At 43.3% G+C, this 26,837-nt stretch overlaps 1 protein-coding gene across 1 annotated transcript; it reads right to left on the bottom strand.

The window, feature by feature from the left end:
* Positions 1-345: 345 nt before the first annotated feature.
* LOC134872056 (sodium/potassium/calcium exchanger 3) lies at positions 346-26,837 on the bottom strand. The gene is made up of 17 exons (XM_063895157.1): positions 26,403-26,837; positions 20,679-20,789; positions 8,806-8,882; positions 8,591-8,665; positions 8,418-8,502; positions 7,952-8,055; positions 7,787-7,861; positions 7,674-7,699; positions 6,422-6,475; positions 6,170-6,312; positions 5,928-6,094; positions 5,625-5,850; positions 5,340-5,506; positions 4,880-4,994; positions 4,677-4,789; positions 4,450-4,515; positions 346-3,556 (listed from the first exon to the last, which is right to left on the bottom strand). Exons 1-17 carry the CDS (start codon positions 26,503-26,505, stop codon positions 3,446-3,448), a joined length of 1,818 nt encoding a protein of 605 aa, XP_063751227.1. The 5' UTR covers positions 26,506-26,837; the 3' UTR covers positions 346-3,445.

Genomic DNA, 26,837 nt, shown 5'->3' with positions numbered 1-26,837 from the left:
TCACATAATTCCATATTTGTTCTTTCATAGTTTTTGATGTCTTGAGCATTAATTTACAATTATAGACAATCATTTAAATAAATAGAAACCAGGTGAGAATGACAACTTGTGTCCAAACTATTGACTGGGACTGTATCTAAAAAGAATGTCAGTTTGTTGAAGATCGGGAAAAAATGCCCGACTTTTGCAACCCTCAGGAAATCCCAAATAATGCAGCTTTGTATAACTTCACTTGACCAGTAGACCACTGCTTTTTATAAATTAGATTTGAGTGTTTTTTTTATTGTATATGAACATCTATTGCATAGCCACCGTGAGAAAAAATAGCAGACCAAAAGAGATGAATTGTTATTGCACATTTTTAATTGGTCTCAAGATACAACAGTCTTCTATGATCCGATACAACCTCTAACACATTTCAGCTCTAAAACATCCTCTACCTCCCACATCGCAGCGTTTTAAAGAGAACATTCTGGAGCGAAACTACAACAAGTTTACTGGAGTTCGACGCTTTGGTGCTTTGGTGCTGTTGTGTCTCTCGCAAATTGAGATTATTACTACGTAATACAAGAGTTAACAGAAGAGACTCCCAACGGTGTGAGACAACATCACAAAAGGGAGTAAATATTCTCCAGGTAAAACACGATTAGTTACTGAGGGTGTTTCACAAGGATGAAGGTAGTGGGGGATTTGCAGAGAAAGGGTTCTACTTCAGAGAATACAAAAACAGTGCAAACAAAACAGGTGGAATCAAAAGAAGAGCACAAACTATAACTCTCGTCATGTATTCACCTTTTCCAATTGATTCAGCCAGTCGTCCCAAATAGAAACGCAGCATATCCTCACATTTCCAAAGTTGCGACGAGTGGGTTTTTGAAAGTGTTCATGATCGGAAGAGATCGTTTATAAACTTACAATTGCTTATTTATTTGTTTCACCACTACTTATTTATCGGACGAGCAGAAAGCATTGTTGGAGTGTAGCTTTTAGGACATCTGTAGGAGGACTATCACAATACCTTTGCTTTTTTTGACATTTTAACAGCACATCCATCGCCCTTAAAACCATCAAAGATACATTCATGGGATTTTTAAAAAAAAAAGAAATCCTAGCATGACATTTAGGCAGGTCAGATAAGAAATGTTTGAATGTAACCAGACTTTTAATCTGTAGCTAAAAGAGTCATTTTGGATAATTGGTGCTACAACTTTGTGAGAAAAGGTCAAATGCTAACTAATTTAAATTCAGTGGCACATCTTTTATTCTTTAACGCGTTCTAAACATTTCAATTTCAAACCTGTAAACAGGAGCTTTATTTTCTGTATTCCCTTGCATTAAATAAGCAATTACTTACATTAGAGAAAAATGGTATGATGAACAGTTTTTAGGACACAACTGCAATTGAATTCATACCAAACTGAGTGCTATTCTGACGTCACAGCATCATACTCCACTAAACAAAATCACAAAATATGCATTCACCCGTTACAATAATTCACAAGCAGGCTTACATTATGTTTCTTTTTTTTAAATATCAAAAAACCACCACAAAACTAGTCTGTCAGACATTCATTGTTGTAAAACTATGTCAATTATTTAACATTTACAAACAGTAAAAAGTATTGTCTAGTAGACAATGATAATAATTATACAGCCATTTGAAATGAAGACAGAAAGTTGCCTGTATCGCTTTGGTGGAACATTTAGTGTTGAATTCTTAGGGGGTAGTTAAATGGGTCCAAATGGTTTCATAATGCTCGTATAAAAAGGACAGAGGAGCAGCAGGTTTATAGGAATACGCAGCATCATTTGCCACATACACACACTGCTGTTTCTGTCCTCTTCGAGTGAAAATGTCCCACCAAAGTGAAATCCTCGCATTAAAATGTACAAGAAACAATACAAACATCGATTGTCGTACCTAAACGTGAAGTATTACTAACCTGCACTCAGAGTCATCAAAGTATGTGACACTCTTTGCAGTTCATTATCTATAAGATTTCAGAATAATAAGACTTCTAAAAATACTGTAACACTAGGTTAATCTCTTTACGTACATTAAGATGTACCAATACTTGCTTAGAAGGAGGCGAAACTCATCAACATATTGTCACAACAGTGTGCATTTTCATATCAATGTTACATTTCTACTGACACAAACATCACGTCCTCTAAAGCAGGACTAAAGTTCCTCTGTCGGGTCAGAGGTCCCTCGCTGTGATTCAGTGCTACATTTGAATGCATGTAAATATGTCCACACTAATGGTAAAGTCAGCAAGGTTTTACATTCAAATACATACAAGGGTGTTCGCACCCAAGGCCAACAGACAATAATAATCGGACTTTTTTAAAATCTTGAACGGTAGGTCCAGGCATAACGTGGCAGATAAAGTACCTTTTTTTTAACATCTGTACAATCTGCAGGTTTCAACCATTCAGCCTAATGCTGTGTACACAGTGGCCACTAAAACCATCAAGTATATATTAATATTTGTATATAGAAATTCCTTCAGGTACTTCAAATAAATATAGTATGTTTTTTTCACCAGAGCCGACTTTGTCTTTCACACATCCTGGTCCCCAGATTAAATTGATAAGAGAGTTTGTTCAGAACTATAGACTAGAAGGATTGTGATGGGGTAATCTCGTTAGTGAATCTCCTCTGCTCTATCCTGCTCAAACAGCTGGATTACTGTTGCCTGAGACACTATTGAACCATTCCTCACCAGCCTGAACTGATGGGGGGATTACATGTACATATTCTCTCGATCATAAATAACTTTTGATTGCTCTCACTCGTCGCTCCGTGATGCATCTGCTCGGCTGCAGCAGCTGTCAGAGCACCAACACTGAACATCTACATAATAACGTTGAACAAATGAAAACAGGAAGCAACAGTCTTTTTCAAATCACTGGAAACCTAAACTTCTGATGGATTATTGCTTTATTAAAATTGTGAAGATGCATCATTGAGTAAGTTAGCTGTGATGTTAACTTGGCTGAGTTTTAGCAGGAAGTGATCCATCTCCAGACCGAAGATTTTGGCAAAGAATCTTATTAGACAAGGCATTGTGATTGGTTTCTGTATATTCAAACTGAATCATTGTTTCATTACATTTACTTCTGTTCTATTTATCGTAAAGACATTTGGGAGCCATTCCACTTCCTGTTTCATATTGTTATTAAAAGGCCCAACAAGCCAGCTATGTCATTGAATATTTTCCTTTCTATGTGTGATTGTTTTGAACTCTGCACCGTGCAAAAGGAAGGAAATTGTGCTATTGATAGGAGACTTCTCTGTGCGTTTGTGTGGATGCAGGTGGAAAGTATGGACCGTGCACGGAAACTCTCACAAGGAACACGACGAAGCTCTCACTCTTTTTTGGCTTCGGGGGAAAGAGGATGCGTGTTAGCTCGGACAGGGTCGACCTTTGACCTCCAGGCCTCACATCTGTCCGAAGAGGATGGAGCAGAGCAGGAAGATGGCGTAGAGGAACAGCAGGCCCAGACCCAGCCGGCGATCCAGCTTCCAGTGGTTCAGGTGAACGCTCATCACCTAAAAACAGAGGCTAATTTGTGATAACGTTTTTGACAACGTTATCGTTCATCTATATTATTTATGAATAGTGGAGAGGTAGAGAGAGGGTTACCAAAAAGGACACGTAATAGAGGCAGACAGATACATGATTTCAAAAGGGTGGAAACATCCAGTAACTAGAAATCGAGTGGTTTTCCTTTTATTCAAAGGGCCCTACTAGGCTTTCTAGGGTGTTCCCTCTCCTGTAGTGTAGTTATATAGATTTTAGTTTTTTTCTCTCCCACACACTCCCCCCCTGCCATAAACGCCTACATTGGACTCCTTTAATTACGTCTGTAACAGAATGACATCGCAAAGTAACAATCGCGCTTTTATTGCATGACGCTCCAACACGTTGTACGTGATAGGCTAAGGGGCGGGACGTCTCTAAGCGGTTGACTAATCACAACAGAGCCGGCCAGCTAACCAATCAGAGCAGACTGGGCTCTGGTTTCAGACAGAGGGTGAAAAGAGGTGCTGCAGCACAGGCAGTATGAGAAACATAAAGAGCTTTCTGAACATTGAAGCATGGAGACATGTCACAGGAGAGGCACAGAATACAAATATGAAGCTGAACATGAGCATAAAGGGCCCTTTAAACAGTTGAAAACAAACAGTGGTGCACATAAAACTACATGGTGACAACAGGGTGTAAATTGAGAATAGAAGCACCAGTGTTTTGCCTTTTCACACTGAATTGGAGACACTGACATGCTGGTTTATCCTCAGTCTTAAGGGTTAAATGCAGTTAAGATCATACTGCAAGACCACCAAGTCTTTTTTCCATTTTCATAACAGACGTTCTGCACAGGGCTCCAAGCATACTGATTAACTTGCATGCTGACAAAAGATATTGAAACTGGTTTCCTTACCGTCAGAAACACAGATGCCAGCAGCAGGACGACAGAATACACCAATCCTTTATTATTTATCGACACCTACAGGGGGAAAAAAGTAGGCATTACATTTTTATGACCCTTGTAACACAAGCAACAACCCAGAGTCTCGGTTTCTATTGCCCTCTCATACACATGCAGTCAATCAGAAATAGGAAGAAAAGGAGATTATTTATGTATGGGAAGATATAGAATATGCATACTGATGATCCGTGCTCCACCACAAGGGTACGCAAAGCCCAGGGGAAACCCAAACCCAGCAGGATGTCAAAAATATTGCTGCCTATGGAGTTAGACACTGCCATGTCCCCCATGCCTGAAAAGAGATGTGAGAAATGCAGATTTGACGCACTGACACCACAGACAGAGAATAGGCAAAGATACTGAAGGATGGAGAGGTGCTTACCTTGTCGAGCTACAATCAGACTTGCCATGCAGTCGGGCACGCTGGTCCCCGCTGCCAGGAAGGTTATCCCCATGATGTAGTCTGGGATGTCTAGTGTATAGCTGATGATGGTGACCTGATGAAAACATTAGGAAGCATCAGGGTCAACTGTGCATCTTAAAATCACCCTCTGTCCTGTAAAACCTTTTAACTGACCCCTGTTTTGTAATAAAATATACATCCATAGTTGTTGTTCAGAGTACAAGGCATTCTGGAGATAAATACATTTCAAAAACACATTGTATTTATCATTTCATCTAAGTATTTGGAAGTACCGCAGGGCCCCATTAGATGGCGCTGTGAGGCTGCTGTAGAATATAACTGGTGTGTTGGATCAGACCCATATGAAGCGTCTTTAACTGTTATTTTGACGCAGTTTTGTTGTTCATCATGCTCGCGTCTTTCTTCTCTGCCTCCTTACCATCCACACCATGAGGTAGGAGAAGATGGCGATCCACAGGGTGGAGGCCACGAACGTGACCATGAACCAGCGGTGCCAGCGTGGCCGGATACAGTTAGGTACAGTGCAGTACAGCAGGAGACCCAGAGGCCATTTGAACAACCACTTCCCCCGCCCACACCAACTACCTGTGAGGAGCAGGAAGTGGGTCAGGGGGGTTTTAAAAGATGTTTAGACAGAGATTAGCTACAACATTAAAAAGAAAAACAACCCAATAGAGTCTGACTTTCCACAGATCTTCCTCACCTGGTATGCGCACAGGACTAAAAATCTCATCTTCATCGTCCTCCTCCTCTGTCTGGCACACCTCAACCCCCGGCTTTTCTCCTGACTCTGCGTCCCCTATTGCGGGAGTCTTGCCTCCGTTCTCCACACCGCAGGAGCCCGATCTCTTCAGGCTGTTGCTGGTTGACCCCCCTCGTGACCCGGGGCTGGCCTCGCCGTCTTTCGAGCTCTGGATCAGCCTCTGTCTCTGAGAGAAGAGAGGGAAGTCATTAAGTCGTTAAACCTCTGAAAAGATATAATGTGCCTTTAATGAGCCAGGAATACCTCACTGATGAGCACGCGTCCTGCCATGGAGAGCCTGGTGCGGGGAGAGAAGTGGGGGCTGATCATGACGCGCAGTCCGGCGTCGGAGAAGGTCAGTTTGTGAGGGTTGAGGATGAGCAGCTCATCCACCATGACGACTGGAGGAGTCTCTTGGTTGTGCACTTGGCCTGTAAAAAAAATGGTGTAAGTTAAACACATGACGGTTTGACAGCAAAGAAAAATAAAACTATACATTTCCTGACCTTTGTTGAGAAGCACCATGGACGTGTTGCAGGCAGAGGCGTCCTCTCCCGTCTTGCCGTCCCGTGTGATCTCGGACCCGCAGCAGCACGGCCCGGAGCTGTTCAGCTGACGCGTCACAAACGCCAGAATCTGGGAGTTGAACCTGCAACCAGACAGATAGCATTTGCTTACATCCATTTATCCCACGAATACAGTGCATCCTCAGAATCCAGACAGTAGTGAAGGCATGGTGAGTGTTTCTGTAAACTTACTTCATGATTATAATGTAGATCCCATACATGGTCATGAGAAGCAAGGACTCCCACCTGCACAGCAAGACATACAGGTGTGAGTCTTGTCAGTAAACCTCCATTAAATACAGTGGTATACATTGAATATAACACAAATGGTATTATAAATTAAATATATTATGATCACAATTATAGAGCATAACATATGTCATGACAGTTGGAATCACAGATACATACCGTGCAAAATAAATACCGAAATGTATCACTTCAACTTTCTTCAACAATAAGTCTCCATGGACACAAGATTCTGTATTTGTGTTTTTATCCCTTCTTTTCTCACTGGTTTGAAATAAACGGGGCTCAGATAAGAAAGAACTGACATATTTTTCTAGGCCAATTTAGAGTTTTTGATTTCATTTTGATTTTGATTTCTCGTCTAAAATTGAACTTTGTTTGTCGCTTATTTGTCATGAAGTTAAGTTAAAGACCTTTAGCTGTCTCTGTTTATGGATTGTCTTTACGGTAGCTTGGTCATATTTATAGCTCTATAATATAAACACAGCCCTTGGGACACAGTAAAAGATAAACACAACTGTAGCCGAGAAAACACTTCATTAAGCTCCCAAACAAACAGCAGTTCCACTAAGCCACAGACTCTTGTCTCAGATATATGGAGCATGCAGGGATTTGGCAAAGAAAGCTAGGGAAACAAATCTGACCGAGTGTATTTAGAAGACCCTTTGGTGAGGTGACTTATACTAGGACAGCTTTGGCACACTCAACAGCCTGCCGTATATCACTGATGAATCCACTGCAACAACACACATTAAGTCCACCAATAAATCGTCCCTTTCATTTAAACTGCAGACACATACAACAATGGAGACCCTTCTTTAAAAAGATTTCTACAAAACAGAAAGAGACACGGATAAAGGTAAGATCAATCTCACAGCAAATCCCAATTATTGATCCTGTGCGTGATGCCTGTGGTGAAGACAGCTCCTCCACACTAATTAAACAAATAGCAATTCATACGAAATCACAGATTGAGCGTGGTCCTCGTCACCTGAGCAGACAGGAAATCCATATTCAGGTGTTTTGTAATTGGAACAAAATCTATTTGACACGTTCCACAATCACCGGTTTGACGCCCCCCATCTCCGTGATTGTAATTGTCCTGTTCTCGGGGAGGTTGTTGACACCAATCAGAGAGGTGTCGGTGGGAATAAAGATACCTACTGACCTACTTATACAACAAAGAACTTTGACTCACCAGACCACTGTGGCATCATAGATGACCTAGAGAACAGAACAATCAGATTCTTCAGAAGGGAACGTGGAGGTGTGAAACAATAATTGATCATTTGATGAAATAGTCCATCTCACCATGATGAGAGTCAGCACAGAGAGGATGTAGTATGTGGAATCTCTAAAAAGAGACCACCATGTTAAAACCACTGTCTGTGGAGAAAAGGAATAAAGTCAGTGTTCATTCACTCAGGAACAACTGGGTGCCAGATGTGTTGTTACACAAAGTCTCCCCCCCCCCACCTGGCCTGCAAAGATCCCACACAGTCCAATGATGACCAAGATGTTGAAGACGGCAGAGCCAACAATCGTACCGACTCCAACGTCTCCTTTGGTGATGAAAACACCTGAGTGGGGGAACAGAAGACGAAGTCACATGTGTTCATTTGATATCTGGCTTTGTTTGGCTTAAGATTAGATCAAATCCCTGCGGTCTGTCATCTCAAACGGGTCATCCAGCTTTGTATTTGGAGTTCAACTTGTCGCAAATCTCAGAAAAAATACCTAGAAAAATAGAAAATCCCCGCAGAGGTTTTCAATTAGAGTATGCTGACATCCGATGGAGGGTTTGTGCACTGCAGAGGCTGTAAGGCTATTTCAAACTTCCAGGATTTCTCAGTTTAAATGTTATAAATAAGTAAGAACACATTCGTGCATGCTTTTTTAATTTGCCACTGTTACTTGGTCCTCGATTGGATAAGCTACTAACCAATGAGAGAGGTGAACAGCTCTGGAGCAGAGCTTCCTGCTGCCATAAATGTCGCTCCGGCCACATCTTCACTAAGCTGCAGGTTCTGAAAAATCAAATCAAAACAAACAAATGAAAAATAAACTAATGATAGTCTGTCAAACTAAGAACATAGTAGCTGTAACAACAGTCACCTCAGATATTTTCTCAAGAGACGGGACGAAGTAGTCATCGCAGACGAGGGCCAGAGCGTAGAACATGTAGATGGCCTGGACAGAAGAGTTGAAGCCAGATCAGAAAGCACAGGGACACGCTCAGCCTTTTCCTCATAATAAATAAGTTATGTAGGTCTTGTTTTGTAATATATTTTGGTTGTCAGATTTCAGGGGGTAGCTTGCGTAATACTCACACAGAGAGCATGCAGACACACGGCCCCCTTCTTCCTCTGCTCCTTGGTAAAGATGTCCTCGGGAAACTCATGGATGGCTGTGGGGGAATCGAGATGATGATGATTTAGATACAGTTCATTTTCTCAGTTACACATAAGAAGAGCCATATGCTGCAAGTTGCAAAAGCCTGATTGTCTTTGTCATCAGTTCACAGAAAAATGTTAATAAATGATGCCAAGAACATTAATCCACAAGACAGGTGTTTCATATCAAAATGGTGATCAGTGTATTAGAACACTGGTGTGCTTTGGGGTGGTCACAATAAAATGCCAAAGACGTCCAAGATTTGCAGGAGCGTGCAATTGGAAAAATGGGATCAATAACAAATGTGTGTGTATAAAACTCCCCCGTTAGTTGGACTATTCCATGTGACCCCTAGCCAGAATTACAAGTGGTCTCAACCATGTGGCGCAATTTCGCAACGTGCACTTGCTGTTCAGTGGAAGCAAGGACACTGATGGCGGTCGGACTGTCACTATTGTGTTATAACCGCATAACTGTGTTATAGTGTTGGCGGAGTCTGTGTTGTGGACATGCGTGTGCGTGCATGAAAATTGTAAGTGCATGTAGTCTTGTCCTGTTGAGCGTTCAGGAAGTTTATGTCCGCAATTACCCCGCTAACTCCGTAAATGAGAGACCACACACACACAACACATCACACACATCACACACAAACCCACACGAAAGAACACACCCTGTATAACACGCTAACCCCTGCTAAACCTACATCAACGTTCAGTTCATCACCCTGCGATAAAGTCTGTTAAAGTTGGAACTGCCTGTGGACAGCCGTTCTTCCTCACAAGTCGTTCGACCCCTTCTTACAGAGGATAGGAAATCAAGCTGCAGCACAACCAAAACTTTGCACGCACTGTGTCCTCCACAAATGGTCCTTCGAGCCGGATTGTGTTGACAGCTTTTCCTAATGGCGACATCACAACATCACGATGAGGAAGAAGAAGACGTCCTCGCCGGCCCCAAAGGGTCCCGGGACATTTAGAGGACTACGTTCTGGCTTATCCACCCTGACGGCTTGTTCCACCTGCACTGCCAGACGACATACAACGCAGTGACACTGGGTCTCACCTAGGGTTGAACTATCGAACATCCACACCTGAACGACGCTGGACTGAAGGAAGGGAAGACCCTGAAACGGATAGATTACGCCGTATGGAACAGTGTGTATGGGATGTACAGCAGCAGGTCAGGATGTTACAGAGCACACTACAGACATCGATGGAACTAGGCAGGCATACGCCACATGCGCCCCAGCTCATGCCAGAACGTACCGCTGGAACTGGAGCAGGCAGGCTACACCATCAAACTCACACCCGAGCAGGTTGAAAGCACAGAGGAGTCCTGGTATATCCCTCATCACCTTGTACACCGAAATCGGAAGCCCCGAGTGGTTTTTAACTGCTCCTTCTATCACCAGCAAGGCTGCCTTAATGACCAGTTGTTACCTGGTCCAACCCTTGGCCCTTCCTTACTCGGCGTCCTGCTGCGATTCAGAGAACATCCTGTGGCTGTGAGCGGAGACATCAAAGGCATGTTTCACTAGGTGCGCCTTCTTCCACAGGATCAGCCCTGTTAAGGTTTATTTGGAGAGACATGGAGAGGGAACGGAGCCCAGACATTTACCAGTGGCGGGTGCTCCCCTTTGGGACAACATGCAGCCCCTGTTGCGCCACTTATGCCCTCCAGCGGCACGTACAGAGCCACAGAGAAGAGAATGAAGATGTTGTGAATTCAGTTCTGCACTCATTTTATGTTGACAACTGCCTTCAGTCCCTACCTACAGCAACTCAAGCTAAACAGCTCATTGACAACACAAGGCAGATTCTTGCTGCTGGTGGGTTTGAGATCAGGCAGTGGGCCAGCAATCACCCAGAGACGGTGGCTCACCTACCATCTGATGCCAGATCAGAGGGATGTGATCTGTGGCTAAAGGCTAACCAGGCTGATCCTCAGGAGCCAACCCTTGGGCTCGCATGGCACTGTCCATCTGACAGGATAGGATATAAATGCCGCCCAGTTTCATCTGCAGACGCCACAAAGCGCAACGTCTACAGGATATTAGCCTCACAATATGACCCATTAGGCTACATCACGCCCTTCACCACGCAAGCTAAAGTCCTTGTGCAGTCTCTCTGGAAGAAGGGGACAGGCTGGGATGAGCCAATCGAGGATGAGCTACTTCGCCAGTGGCAGGAGTGCGTTAGTGAGCTTCAACATCTGCCTAGCATCAGTATTCCCAGGTGCTACATCCCACCTGAAACTGAAAACCGCTCAATCCAGCTGCATGTTTTCTGCGACGCCTCAGAGCGTGCTTATGGAGCAGTGGCATATCTGCGGCTGCAGGCTTCTCATGACGTGGTCCACACCACCTTTGTCATGGCCCGATCGCGTGTCGCTCCCAGAAAACAGACATCAATTCCCTGCTTGGAGCTATGTGCCGCTCTAGCAGGAGCCCAGCTGTCAAATCTCCTGAACACTGAGTTAACCCTTCCTATCAGTGACACCATACTGTGGTCGGATTCCACAACGGTACTCCACTGGATCCGCTCCGAGTCCTGCCATCACAAAGTGTTCGTGGGCACTCGAATCACTGAAATTCAGGAGCTGACAGAGGCGGAGGGATGGAGATACGTGACATCAAAGCACAATCCTGCGGATGACCTGACCCGGGGGAAGACACTCCTGGAACTCTCTGTACCAAGTCAGTGGAGCCAAGGCCCTGACTTCCTCAAACAGACAGAGGAATACTGGCCTATTCAGCCTTCACAGAGCACAAGTGACGAAAGTGAGTTAAGGAAGTCTGCATTCTGCGCTCACGTTACTGTCGACACTTCCCCTCTGCCTATCACCGCACAACCCCAAACATGGGCAGAGTTGGTTCAGGCTACATACCAGTCTCAACACGAAGCCGACGGCCCATCTATGTCAGCCTCCCAGCGTCTAGATACTGAGGTTCAACTCCTGAGACAAGCACAGCAAGACAGCTTTCCCGAAGAAGTAAATGCTCTACAAACCGAGAAGGAAGTGAGGACAAGCAGTAGGCTGAATAACCTGTCACCAGAATATGACGCCAGTCTGGGTCTCATTAGAGTAGGCGGACGTCTTCGCAGAGCAGAGAGCTTAGCAGCTGACACTCTCCACCCCATCCTGCTGTCACCTGATCATCTTACCACCCAACTCATCATAAAGGATTACGATCATCGCCTACTGCATCCGGGCCCAGAGCGCGTCTTCGCAGAGCTGCGGCGGATGTACTGGATACTGAGAGGCAGACAGGCAGTGCGAAAACATCAACGTCAGTGCCTGGAATGCAGAAAATGGCGTGGAAACCCGGTCATCCCTAAAATGGCTGATCTTCCAGCTGCAAGGCTGCGCCTGCAACAGCCGCTATTCTGGTCCACGGGTGTTGACTGTTTCGGACCCTTTAGCATCAAAATAGGCAGACGACAGGAAAAGCGCTGGGGTATTATCTTCAAATGCCTCACTACCAGATGCGTTCACCTGGACCTGCTGGCCAGCATGGACACAGACTCCTACCTTATGGCCCTACGTCGGTTCATTTCCCGACGTGGAAAGCCATTTGAAATAATAAGTGACCAAGGCACAAATTTCAGAGGTGGAAACAGGGAGCTGCAAGAGGCCTTTGCTGCTCTGGAACCGTCTCTTCAAGAGAAACTGAGTGAACAGAGTATCACTTTCCGCTTCAATCCCCCACTGTCTCCACACTTTGGTGGCGCCTGGGAACGAGAGATTCGATCTGTCAAAGCTGCACTCCAGGTCGTCCTACAGGGTCAGATCGTGGCAGAGGAAGTGCTCCTCACAGTGCTCATCGAAGTGGAGGGAATCCTTAATTCAAAGCCGCTTGGCTATGTGTCATCCGACATCGCAGATGAGGATCCCATTACTCCAAATCTGCTGCTCATGGGGCGGCGAGATGCCCCTCTCCCTCAGGCAGCATATGGACCAGGAGAGCTTCTCGGCAGACGTAGATGGAGACACAGCCAAGTCATCGCCGACCAATTCTGGACTCAGTTTACCCAGCGTTACCTCCCAAGCCTGCAGCAACGTCAGAAGTGGCAGCAGTCCACTCCAGATCTGACAGTGGGGCAAGTGGTAATGGTTGTAGACTCACAACTGCCAAGTGCTCTTTGGCCTGTGGGCAGAGTCAAACAGGTGACGCCAAGCCCTGATGGAAGGATCAGGGTGGCAGACGTGGCTATAGGGAAGCACACCTATCGCCGCTCCGTCGCCAAACTCGTCATCCTGCCGGAGATGCCTGCTGAGGATGCAGTCATAGTAACAGGGACTTTTACGGGATCCTAATGTGCTGTGCACATTAGGGGGCGGCTGTATAAAACTCCCCCGTTAGTTGGACTATTCCATGTGACCCCTAGCCAGAATTACAAGTGGTCTCAACCATGTGGCGCAATTTCGCAACGTGCACTTGCTGTTCAGTGGAAGCAAGGACACTGATGGCGGTCGGACTGTCACTATTGTGTTATAACCGCATAACTGTGTTATAGTGTTGGCGGAGTCTGTGTTGTGGACATGCGTCTGCGTGCATGAAAAATGTAAGTGCATGTAGTCTTGTCCAGTTGAGCGTTCAAGAAGTTTATGTCCGCAATTACCCCGCTAACTCCGTAAATGAGAGACCACACACACACACACACATTCACACACAAACCCACACGAAAGAAGAACACACCCTGTATAACACGCTAACCCCTGCTCAACCTACATCAACGTTCAGTTCATCACCCTGCGATAAAGTCTGTTAAAGTTGGAACTGCCTGTGGACAGCCGTTCTTCCTCACAAGTCGTTCGACCCCTTCTTACAGAGGATAGGAAATCAAGCTGCAGCACAACCAAAACTTTGCACGCACCGTGTCCTCCACAGTGTGCATTTCAAATAAATTGGTCCTGAAAGGTCTTTGTTCATATTTGAGGTATACAGGACACTTTGAGAATAAATGACATTTTTTCTCTGGCCAAAAATGTTTATTACCAGATGAAATCCTTTGCTTGGATTCCTTCTAATCTCTCATGTACTGTAAGTATTGAACACTCAAAGAAGAGTTTTTCCTTTTTTCAAACGGTGTTGCATCATATAAAACACACACACTGATCTCCTGCGTGGTAAAACCCACAACAACATCATGTTTGTCTGTGTGAGACAGGAAGTGAAACTGGCAGCTGCTTCCTGTCCTTTGAGTGTTAAGCAGAAAGAAAGGCTAATGACAGCCTAGCTCCCCTCTGCTCCCTCAACGGTACAAAGAGAGCTTCGACAGTGTGGTGCAGCTCTAATTCACAGCCGAGCTGGATGAATTTAAACTACTGGGGAGCATGGAGCTAAAAATAGCTCTTCTGCTGAGAGAGACAACAGTGGGTCGAGAAGCACACAATAAGCACAGTGCAGCCGTCACGAAGAACACTGCACCACGGCTGCATGGAAACTCAACAACAGACTGCGTGGATTAGGAGAGGGTCCCTGGTGATCGAGGATATGGGATTTGATCTTTGACACGGCAGTGCAGCGAGTGAGAGGGAGAGGCCATATGCTCCTGGAGAGGGGACAGTAATTTGGCTATGTTCAGTTAGAAAATGTAAATGTTTGTGCAGCAATGTTTACACATTTGTGTCTGTGCCAGAGCGCAGCACTGCCTGCCTGGCTGCTTATTGTGCCATAAACTGAGGCCCAGAGTTGCGTCGCTGTTTCCCTCACTCTTAAGAAGAAAAATCCTATTTTCCTTGTGACAGCTGTTATATTGTATCCGCTAAATCATCGAGGCTTAGCATGTAAACTTTATGTCATCTTATCGCACGAAGCAGGGAAGCCTGGATGCGGGGCAGCACAGTGTGAGTCTTCTCCTGTCAGGCTGATCAGCGGCTGGACATCTGTGGCTTTATTTCTTTCACCTTCTCTGCTCGCAGCGTCCCGGCGCTGGAAGACATGCAGCCTCCTTTCTGCCCCAAAACATAAACTCTCAGGTTATTCTGTCGCTGGAAACCGAGGGCTGCACCGTGTACCTCAGATAGATGCTTTGAGGAGTTGCTCTGGTGAAGGCAGTTGCTATGGCGACACTCTCCCTGGGGGCAGCTTTTTTTCCTTTTTTCTTTTGATGGGTGGCAGTAGGAAGCCAGAGGCAAGGCAATTGCCTGAACAGTGAGAAAGGGGGAGGTGGATATGTGTTTCCCATGGTTGGGGTTTATGAAGAATGGAAAAAAAAAAAAGGAAAAGTGACAGCAGCTCTGTCTAAAAATATTTATTTTTCCTTACAAACCCTCAGGAGAGGTCTGAGAGAGGGGAGGGAGGGAGGGAGGGAGGGGAGGGAACGGCAGGGAGATACACAGCGTATCTCAGCGCACTGGTTTACTAAAGGCTACCGGACAGGAATGTGCTTCGCTGCGACTCTAATGCCCCGATTTCACAACGCAACACCACAAACCGAAACACAAACAGGTTCAAGATGATCACGTGCAACTTTCCACATTAGGGATTTGAACCAGATGTGCGTTCAGCTCGATAAAGTCACTCGTTCTGTAATCAGAGGTCGACCTGTGCTGCTGATGGGCTGGTACTGAAGTGTCTCTGTACGCATCGCCTCTCTCTGAGCCTGGTGTCTCTCTAACGTCAGAACCATGAAATGCTCCCACAGCTCTGTCACCTCTAATCCAGGTCTTCACAGCAGCTCAGATAACCGGGTTTTACTCCAAGATAGAGTGCTCTTTAAAGATAATTCACAGGTTCGAATACACCTCCTTCTCCTATTTAACATACACACAATGTGAAGCCTGGTTATTCTATTGATCTATGTTATGGAAAGGAGACATGAATACAGCTTTTTTAATCTTGCACAGGTAAGTTTAAACTTCATTCACTTTTATAAAACTCAGATCCCTTATATTTAAGATATTGAGGCTGTGTGAGGATTTCTTCAAACGCCACCAGAGGAGACGCTTTCATCTGCTCAGCTTTGAGGTTACATGTGAAGTGACAGAATTAAGTTAGACGTGCTGACGGGAGGAGACCTCTCCAGAGACTAACCCAAAGGATAACTCTTTTTGGGAAATACTGATTTTTTTTGCAGGGTCTTTTCAAAATGTGTGTGTGTCTTCAACTACAGATGATCAACAATTGAGATCAATTCGTCTCCACCATCGAGTGTGGAGACAGTGGATGATTGACTCTTTAAAGATGGGGATCTGAATTGGAAGCTGGAAAATACTAGGACCCCTTTTAGAAATGATTTATGACAATAACTATTATAATCCTGTTACCAAATAATATAATAAATAAATATGTATATATAAATTCAACTATGCAAAGCGGATTGCAGTTAAATGTTTATTACGTCTGCCTCCTTTTTTGTATTTTCGTCAGAAAGAACAATAAATGAAAAATAATTAACAGTCAGGGTTCAGATAAAGAAGGTTTTCTTTTGCACATTATGAAGTTACTAGTCATTTAGTTGTTTTTTTTATCCGAGAAACCACTTTTTTTTGGTTTATAGAGCAACACAAAGACAGGTAAATTAGACCAGGCAGTAAGGGCACTGAAAATGAACAATGATTTAATATCATAAGTATTGTAAAAGCCAGGAGGCACACGTTAAAATGACACTGTTCAGAAGCATAAATGAAGCCCTAATGCATCTGCTTTTAGCCCGACACGCAGAGTGTGTATTAGGTTTTAGTTGAATCTACTACAACTTTTATAGCAACAATAAAACAGTGTTATGTCAAACTGTTGCTAAGCATTAACAGATACCGGTGTATGTTGGTGTCCTTTTGTTCACATAATAGTGATATATTACAAATGTTGTCTTGATTATAGGTAGCAAATGCAATGTTCATATAAGGTAAAAGAAAAAAGGTTCTCTTTTTAAATAGAAATGTGTGCTGAGTGTGTTACCGAGTGCATGTGACAGATCCTAAATTCCTTCTGTATTTTATCTGAGTCCGGATCAATAAAGCCAGAGCAGCAGATTAGATCTTTAAGTATAAGCCTTATAAGGTCAATGCCGAGCATATTCTTCAGAAGGCAAGAGGAGGGAAATCTCTACTGAGTGAGAGCAGTGCTGAGGTGACAGAGCTGAGCTCTCTGTGAGTCAACGTGCTGCGGGGGGGCTTCAGTGAAGCTGAATGAAGGGGCAGTGGGCGGTGCAGAGTAATGTTATCGATCTGAGAGACTGTGGGGCGTCCTGGAGTCAAGCTACGGCATCGACATTTCATGCATCAACCCAACCGGCTTTGGAGTATCGAGCACTCACCCTTACACACACACCCTCACACACACACACACATATATACACAGAGAGCTCTGCAATGAGCCTGCATTTTTCATGAGGAATCAAAAAATAAATATTTCATCCAGGTGTGTAATGTAAATTCAATTATGCAGTTGTTCTTTGATATGCTTTCCTTTGAGGCAGTTTGAATAAGACGATGATGAAACGAGAGCAAGGCTTCAAACCGCACCAACCGCCTCGCCTATCAATAAATACACTCATGTTACAGTGGTGAGACACGAGTGCTCAGACAACACCGTATATCACCTCCAGCTTTGTGGGAGATGAATGTAAAGTCAAAGGAGAGGGTTTTAAAGGCAATCAATCATTTTATGCGGAAGTTAACAGGCTTTAAATGAAGAAGCCTATTTGTGGACAGAAGGGGAAAAAGTAAAGTCTGTATTCTGCTCCATCCCTACAGATATTGGTTGCATTAACTGCTGATTGTTTGGTATTACATCGCTAATCTGACTGCTCTGGGTAACCATTGGAAGACAATTTCTGTAAGATTATCTGCCAGATTCCCTTTCGCAACACTTTCCCAAAACCCCCTTAAATATGGATATGGAAAAAAAGCCTATTCTGAGCGGACGGTCGCCTGCCAAAATAAACAACATAACAAGCCTCGGTGACACACACACACACACACACACACACACACACACACACACAGACACACACACACACACACACTTCTTCATCTTCATCATTTAGATACACCCCCACCCCCTCTGCTCAGGGTCTATTTTTAGCTCTTTGCACATTTTAATGCTTGAAAGGGAGAATAGTCTGGGATTCAAAATTTAGCATTCAGTTGCTTAGCAACTACGGTCTCCGAGGCTTGTCAGCTGAAGGCGGGTCGCAACGTCTCCATCTTGTTAAGCACGGGAGGGATGAAAAGAGAGAAAGGGAGCTCGGGGCTGGACGTTACTGTGCAATCCCCAAGATAATATCCCCCCCGAGGTCCAGGGCAGGCTTTTTAATCACACTACAGATTATGTAATCACTGTCAGGCCGACTGAGGAAGAGGGCGGCAACCTGAGCCTGGTGCCGCAATCACTGCTGTGTCTCACTCTACCTGTCCAACCCTTTGTTCCCCTGCATTAGTATTGGGAAGTATCTACCCACCGTACGTTGGTTCTTTGTAAGAGATAATGAGGGAGAGTCGTTGACAGCCAGGAACTCCATAAAGGTTAAGTGTGTTATCGGGGAGCAAAACACAAATTGCTGTACAGAGCACCGCAAGAGAGAGCCATCCTTTTCTCTCTCAAGGGTGGGGGAAAAAAAACACACCTCTAGTGCAATGTCACACTGGAGGAGGCGCGGCGACCGCGAGGTGCCTGTAATGTGTGAATTTACTACAAACCAGTCCCTGATGAGTCCGTGCACCTCCCAAATGTAAGCTCTTCAAATACATAACCAACGATGTGTCACTGAATTGTGTGATTATTCTATCACATGAGATTATCAGGAGCTTAAACTGTTTGTTATACGCCTATTTAAGATTAAGAAATGGCTTTAGAGATTGGAGATTTTTGAGATAAAATACAACTACAATGCACTACTTTAAAACAGTTATTTAAGTCAAACATTTCATACCGAAAAGAAGCCAGATGCACATTATGTAAACATGATCTTACCCATCTGCTGTGAAAAACAAAATAGACTTCAGAAGTTCTGGGAAGTCTCTTAAGACTTTGCGATGCGTGTCTGACATTTTTGCAAGCAGGAGATGTGCCGAAAGCGCCTTCCACTCAAATCTATTTTTAAAAGCTTAAAATTATTCATTGCGTGCTGCCTTCTTTTTTTGGGTCTCACATCCTCACTGGGCACAGTACGTTATAGGGTGGTACTTAGAGGAGTGTAGTCGGAACAGCTCATTTGCATGGTATATTATTAGCATAACTCGATTTGCATACATTTCTTAGGGAACACAATAACCATGCCGCTGGCATACAATGCAACATTGTGACTGACAACCCTAATATTAGCAGAGCCATAGAGCAAATGCAAATGATGAGGAGGTAGACAATTGTATTGTGTCAGTAAGGTAAAAGATTCTTCATTGTGCGGCTGTGTTATTTTATCTGCTCTGTATTATTCTCCCCAAAGAGATTTCCTCTCCGATCTGAATTTTTTATAATAAAACTGTCAGCAGTGATGAATGCGGCTCATGTCAGCCAGCCAGCTAATCAGCCTGGGAACCAGTGGAACAGAGGTATGATTATGGCTGTCGATCGGCAGCATGTCTCGGTGATAATAAGGAGACGTTTGAATCTGTCAAAACTATTCAGGGTGCATCCAGACTCCAGAAGCAACTTGAAGGTAACTTGGCGTCTGCTGAAGACAGGCTACCTTAGAAAATCGAATCCAGCTTTCCCTCCGTGTGTCAGAGCACAAGCTTGACCACACACTCCTGAGTCCTGACAATAGACACAATGCAGCATGACCTTTCAGTTCACCTGCAGGGGAGAGGCACAAATCTCCAGGACACTCTGCCTTCCTTTGTATACCTCCATACGCCACACATGTATGTAAACGTCGGGTAAACCCCTTCTGACCTCCTACACTTTCAATACACAAAGCATCCAAACTAACTCCTACTGTTCATCAATGCAATGCACACTATGCAGCTTCTATGGTCTTGTGTGTGTGTGTGTGTGTGTGTGTGTGTGTGTGTGTGTGTGTGTGTGTGTGTGTGTGTGTGTGTGTGTGTGTGTGTGTGTGTGTGTAAACCCTAACCCAAATACTTCCAAAACACTAAAATAGGCATGAGGAATATGACGTTATGTATACTGCGGGTGTTTCTATTATTTTGTCCAACTCAATTTTAGGATATAAATGCTACACGCTTCAACAGCACCACAAAGCATCCTACGCAGAGACCATTTCAAAAGCTTTTCAGCAAAAAAGCACAAATTCCTATCTTTGTATCTGAATATTTAATATGACCATAGAGTGGAGCAGTGATGACGTTTTTTTTAGCTAGGGAAGTTAGCATAGCAAGGGCTCCCTATTTCAGATTTCGGTAAATTTCAAAAGCTTTGTGGCCAACACACGTTTATTAAACTTAATATGTTTTGTTCACCTGAATAATCTCCATTAATCCCTTTATGATTTTTGAAGTGTAAATAGAATCGTAATGTAAAGCTAAGGACCAGAAGGATGCACATCGCCGCCGCTAAGCTAAAGGCGGCTAATGTTCGGCGTGATGACGTATACAGTCATTTCTTAGCCACCGCCATTTTTATGACACATTGACACTTTACTGACTCTTTTGAAATTATAGTAGAAAACCTGGGAATGTAGTAAGCTTGTGATAACCACAAACCTGGCCAAAAATCATTGACTGGATGTGGTCAAATGCTACGTTTTGGGGGGGATTGTAGGACTCATTCCTGCACCATATAGGATGCGTTATCCATATGGTCTACACTGAACGATGTGTGTTGCACTGTGGGAGAATTTCCTGGTCTGACCAAATAGCAGAGGTCATCTATCCAGGTGAATAACAGTGACTGACTCACCTGCCCGGGGCTGATCCACGCTCTGGTTGTCTGACTTCTCTTGCATCAGCCGGCGAGTCCATCGCAGCTCCTCGCCGTTCACGCCTGGCCGAAACACAGAAGACTCCGTCTCTGTTAGAAAACAACACCAGAGTCATTTCAGCGCAAAACCAGCCAGGCACATTTGAACAACTTCCCAGCCTCCAAGAACTCAATCTGTGTGTACAACCTTTATTCATCATGTTTAATTGTTTAGTCAATAAAAGAGCTGAATAATAATGCTGGATTGATTGTCATGCTTGAAGTAAAACTGGGACTGAACACCCTCTGCGACAAAACAAAATGGGTAATTGGGCTTTAGTGATTTCTGATTACCAATCAATGTTTTGTTTTGTCGAATCAACACGGTAAAACCTCAAAGGTACTGAATCCTCAGATGTGAAAAAAGGGAACAAGTGAAATCTTTGGCATTTTTGTGTGAGAAATGACCAAAATGATCCTCATTTTCTGTTCAATCTCCAAACTGATTGATTCAGAGTGTCTCTTTGCAATGAAAGAACCTCTGACTGAACTTTAATAACCACATAACGTATTTCTTAATTTACTTGTGGCAAGAAATATCAACTTGTCCTCCAAAATCAGTATTGTTTCTGCAACTTTTCGGTCCATGTGGTCATTTTCTCCGGAGGTATTCTTGTGTCAGGTCCGGCTCAACAGCAGTGTCATGTTTCTGACTCTTTGAGATAGCGACGCTTTCAGTAATTCCGTCCTAGCTGCCGTCAGCTGTTCTGAGCACTGAAATCTCTATGGTGTGTATTTCATTTTCTCGATAGCTAATCTCTGTGTGGGTTTCAGTTTTTACAACAAACGAGAAACTCCTCATAGATACAGTTTCATCATCTCTCCATCAAAAAAAATACAGATTTCCTTCAATACTGAGATCTTTCAGAGAAGACAGTGCAACTCTTTACTCAGAACTACACTGTCCTTTATTTATTAGGCAGCTTGGTGCTTGTATCCGATGCATTTTGTGATTGCTAGGCGTTGTTGAGTCCCTTTGTACCTTATAGCTCATTGAGCCCGTTTCATGAGGGCAGCGGTCGTAGCTGAGAGGAGACGTGAAGGCTTTCATGTCGACGCATCAAGAGGAGCTCTCCCCGGATGATATTCAAATGGGTTTTTGTCACAGATGGCTCTGCACCATTTTTCACACTCATGACTAGGAGAGGTCTCTAGCACCCACACCACAGTGTGACTCATTAGTAAAAAGGGAGACAAAAACATGCTAATTCTATTTCTTCTCAAGATTCAGAATTTGTTAACGCAAAAATAAGATGGGGATGCAGAGCTCCTCTACAGAGCTAGAGAGAGCCCACTTCTCTGGTAAATTAATGATCCCAGTTACAGTGAAATATAATACTCAGTAGATACATGTACTGCAACCAGTGAGGCATTTGGCAAAAAAGTGAAGATGTTTTATTTATTTTTTCATTTTTTAATTGGGGTTTGGATTTTTTCAAGGAAAGACATGTACATCACATTGGGCTTTGGAAACTCATTACCTTAAAAAACGTAATATTCATTAAAACATACATAAAGGTCATAGTCTTAAGAACGCAACTCACATGTAACCAACTCATCTGACAGTAATTCCTTTACACAATTGAACTTAATTTGACATTCAGGTCTTTATTCTCTAAGCTTGCATTCATATCCATGTGATACTCGTCTCCTGTGCATTTGTCAATATAAAAGTTAGACTCTCGTATTCATTTCCAGTCCTTTACAGCTTCCAGTAAGTTAGAGCTCTGGTGGTTCTGGTGTCGCTAACACTAAACAGCGTTTCACTCAGAAGATTTTTTTAGCTGAGGTGTTAAGTCGCCCGGATCTCGTCCTGCAATCAACTTTATCCACTACGACATTAGTTGAGGACACACTTGATACATAGCATTCACTGCTTTAAATAGACAACTTTACCTTTTACCGTACATGATATGAGATGCTGCAACTACAATACTCCCTGAAGCTACAAAAACCTATTTGAATTGGATTTAAGATCCCAATCTCTCACAGTTTTAACTCTAACCCAGAGCTTTGCATTAATGTTGCTTATACTTTCGGTGATCCATGGGGTTTAAGCTAACGTTACTGTTACAGTGATTGTTCCTTTAGATAAGACCACCTAAAAGGCCTCTAATGTAAATATAAAAAAAGGACTAACCGAAGGATTAGAGATGAAAGCTGATAAATCCTAAAATGTGGTGTTTATCTAAAATACTTTAATCTCGCTGCCTCATGGCTCAACGTAAACACTACGGTTCAGTGCCGAGAGGTAAATGTAAACACCATAACTCATAACTCCTGTCTCTACACAACACAATAAAAACGGCTAAATGTAGGGCACCTCCAAGTGAAATGCTTATGTTTTGACATGATGTCAGGATTGTTTTGTGTTGATGTAACAAAGAACTAAATGATGCATGATTTCATTTTGTTGCAACACATGCTGAACACAGACCAAAAGGTGTCACTGGTACATTCATTAAACAACACCTATTTTATCTTTGCAATGCCTGCAGGACAACATTTTATTTTTAAACATGACAAAGCAAAACAAGTCTAAAATCATCCCTATATTACTTTCCACGTTGAGGTAAGGAAAACCAGTGTTGGCTCTCTCTTTAGCAGAAACAAGACATTTGATCCCTTCAGTTACACATCGACTGGTAAGACCGGCTTCCTCAGGTTTTACCCCAAACAGGATCAGTGTTTCCACAGGACAGCTCTACAGTCGGGATTTGTAAATGTCTCTGATGCTCAAACAGTCTCAAAGCAGATAAGATTCTGGAAAATCAAGTCTTTTGTTATTTATTAAAAAAATAATATTTGTATTTCCGTCCGAACACAGCGAGCGCCAATTCCACACTGGAGCCCTCCTGATTCCCACTGACATTTAGACTGAACATTAAGGAAGTGTCATGTTGCAATAAACAGAGAACTGATGAACATTTTTATTTGATTTGTCCTTAAATGCGGGCTCCACCACAGTTATATAAATATCTGAAAGAAGACCAGGATCAGGATTATGTCAGGGCAAGACTTCAAATGTACAGTTATGACGCTTTCAGGAATAAAAAGTCACTTCTTCCTTTAACGGTTTTTAATCAAACATTTTAGGAAAGCTATTATGGCTTCATTTTGCAATACCAGTACCAATACCGCAACAATAGGTGATCCAATCCCCCTTTATTTATATTTAATACTCAAACTTCTACAAATGGGACCAAATATTAAATTATTCTGAAGGCATTTTAGTTTGTTTGTGTGTAAACAATGAGAGTAATTTTGTCAACGTTTCCCCAGTGGAAACACACTGTCAGGGGAGGTAATAACAGTGACTTTAAGGCAGCTTTAATTAAAATCTAAATTGTTATAATGGGTTCAAATAAAAAGTATTTGCAAGTGAGAAAACCTATTTATATTTCCCCTTAAGCTCTACTGATATTTTAGCCTGAAGGGACGCCTAAAGGTGTTTCTATTGTTGTGCAACTATCCCCCCAAAAGAGAAACATCTGTTTTATCCTCCTTGTCATAAGCAACTTCTAACACGTTCACTATGTCAATTTTTAAAAATGACCATATGTTAGCAACAAAGAGAAGCAGTTTTTGACAGTTCAATGTTTACCGAGCCACTGAAGCATAGAAGGGAAACGGTCCCACCTTCTCAATCAACGCTCAACTTCAGTCTGTCCAGAGTGTTGTCAGACAGTCGTGACATGGGACACACAGGGGGTCATTAAGTGTCAGCTGTTAGAACCACAGCTGCTGCTTTTTATAAATGTTTCAAAAGGAATCCACCACAGTGTAAACCAAACAAAGATATGTTTGAGATCAAATGTTGGCTAATGTTGAGTAAAGGATCAAACCGCACATATGGAAAACGGTTGGCGATCTTCAGCAAACAACCGTGTTGAATTTATTCAGTGCTTCCAACAATGAATGCAATTTTTTCCATCATTTTTTCCCCCTTGAGTTAAAAGCGTTATTGTAACTTATTTTCATATGTAGTTTTTCCTAGGATCAGACCCGCATTGATACGGAGCGTTAGATCAGCACATCCATAAATGGTTGTACAGGCAATGGTGTTCAGGATGCAACAGTATGTGTAATATTTTCCAAGCATTGCAAAAGGAGCCTGCCTGTCCCCATTACAAACAGCAGACCACATGCCTCGCCGCGTGCTTTTATAAGGTTTAAGTTGAGCGGCCTTGATCTCGGTTCAAAAAACCTCTTCTGGTTGATGGCACACTCATACTTTAAAGGTGAAGTATAAATATTAATGACATGGATCATTCACCGGGACACTCTTGCAGTGCTCGAATGAAATACTAGGGTGGAATCTACATTTAAATAAAACACATCCTGACAGTTCAATCATTCATATCATTATAATGCTCAAAAGATGACAGGGAATGGTGTTGTCGGCGCTGAAGCTGCTGATTGGTGTGTGTGTGACAGTGTGTGACAACATCAGCAAAGGTGATGAGAGGATAATGAGCAAGGAGGGGATGCCTCGAGGTGCACTGCTGTAAAATGAAGCATCATCCAAGGAGGAAAAATCACCTCATCCTGGCTATTAACGGATTGTGGCGCTGTGTTATAAATAGAAGGCTCCAAGACAAATAGAAAGGATTTCCTATTGATCTATTTAGGCTCTAAAAAAAACATGTTAGCTTCACCAACAGCCAGAGAAAAGGGCATAAATTAAAAGTCTGTTTGGGAACACGTCAACAAAGATAAACCTTTGACATGCAGAGTCACAGACACAGTATTTCTGCTGGGACAAAATAACCATGGTCAATCCACATATTACCTTTACTTATCCCACATGATTGGATTTATACATGCCACCCTTTCTGTCTGCTTTATGTAATCAACAACCTATCACCTTCCTGCGGTGTGAGCGGAGCACATTAGACCAGAGGGACAGAAGCTGGGAGACTGTTAGGAGTTAGAAAAAACTGAACTAAGATTTAAATATTTAGAGCAGTGATTCAGCGGTCTCACACGCAGCACTGTTTGCTACTTCGTAGACCATATTTGCCCCCAGAAATGGCACCATTCTGCACAGTAATCAGAATTGCGCTTTTCAAATGATGCTCCTTTCCTATTTAGACAATTACATGGCACTCTCTGTACTATAATGGGTTTGATGGAGAACATAGCACCTGTCTATTGTTATGTTTCTACTCAAGACACTTCATATTTTTAGCCTTATTATTACAGATTACTTTTGGATCTATAGTTAAGAGGAAGGGGGAAGGGGAAGTATAGGTATTGGATCCTTGCTCCAAATGAAAAGAAAGCACCACATGTGCCCTGAATTATGGTTAATGCATCAATTGTCGAGTAATTTAACAAATGCAGCTCTTTATTAACTATGGATCTGTTAGGGGTAAAACTCAATTAGAATTGATTTGCTGTTGATTTTATTCTAATACAGGAAATATAACTTTATGCATCAATATAATAAAGATATAGCAGCACAAATATCCTTTAGGGCAACACACATTAAAAGTCTATAGATTAATATAAAATAACAGTGACAAATATGTGCACATCAGTCAGTGAAGCATGTTTGATGGTGCATCATTATTTCCCAGTGTCTAATAATATCCATAGGATTATAATTGTTGTGCACGCACGCAGGCGCGCGCAGCCTGTGTGTCTATATTAAGGTCTCACCTGGTGCCTGGAGGACCTGAGCGATCCACATGACGGCGACCAGCCCGACTCCACAGCAGCAGAACCGCTGGAAGGGCCGCCGGTGCCTCGCTGCTGCTCTCATTCCTCAGCCGGCCGCATATCCACCAAAAACATCTGTTGCTTTCTTTTTTGACACTTGTTTCACACTTTATCTGCAAACAAACAGCTCCAGCAGCAAACGACTTCTCTGCCAAGTTGTGTAAAAAAAAAAACAATCCCCGCAATGACAAGCCTTGCTATCCCCCCCCCCCCCCTCCAAACTCAGAGGAGACGCTGTGCTGGTTCACTCCTCCAAAGCTCCGGGTTTCACATGCGAGTAAACGCATTAAAAAAAGCGTTCTGCGTTCATGTGTTCAGTCTGAAAGGTCGACAGCAGATCCCACAGTGAGGCGCAGCAACAGGAGGCGACATGCT

This window comes from Eleginops maclovinus, chromosome 11 (assembly GCF_036324505.1).
Source record: "Eleginops maclovinus isolate JMC-PN-2008 ecotype Puerto Natales chromosome 11, JC_Emac_rtc_rv5, whole genome shotgun sequence".
NCBI lineage: Eukaryota > Metazoa > Chordata > Actinopteri > Perciformes > Eleginopidae > Eleginops > Eleginops maclovinus.
Note: the sequence above shows the minus strand (reverse complement) of the source record. Positions and strands in the feature narration are given on the sequence as shown.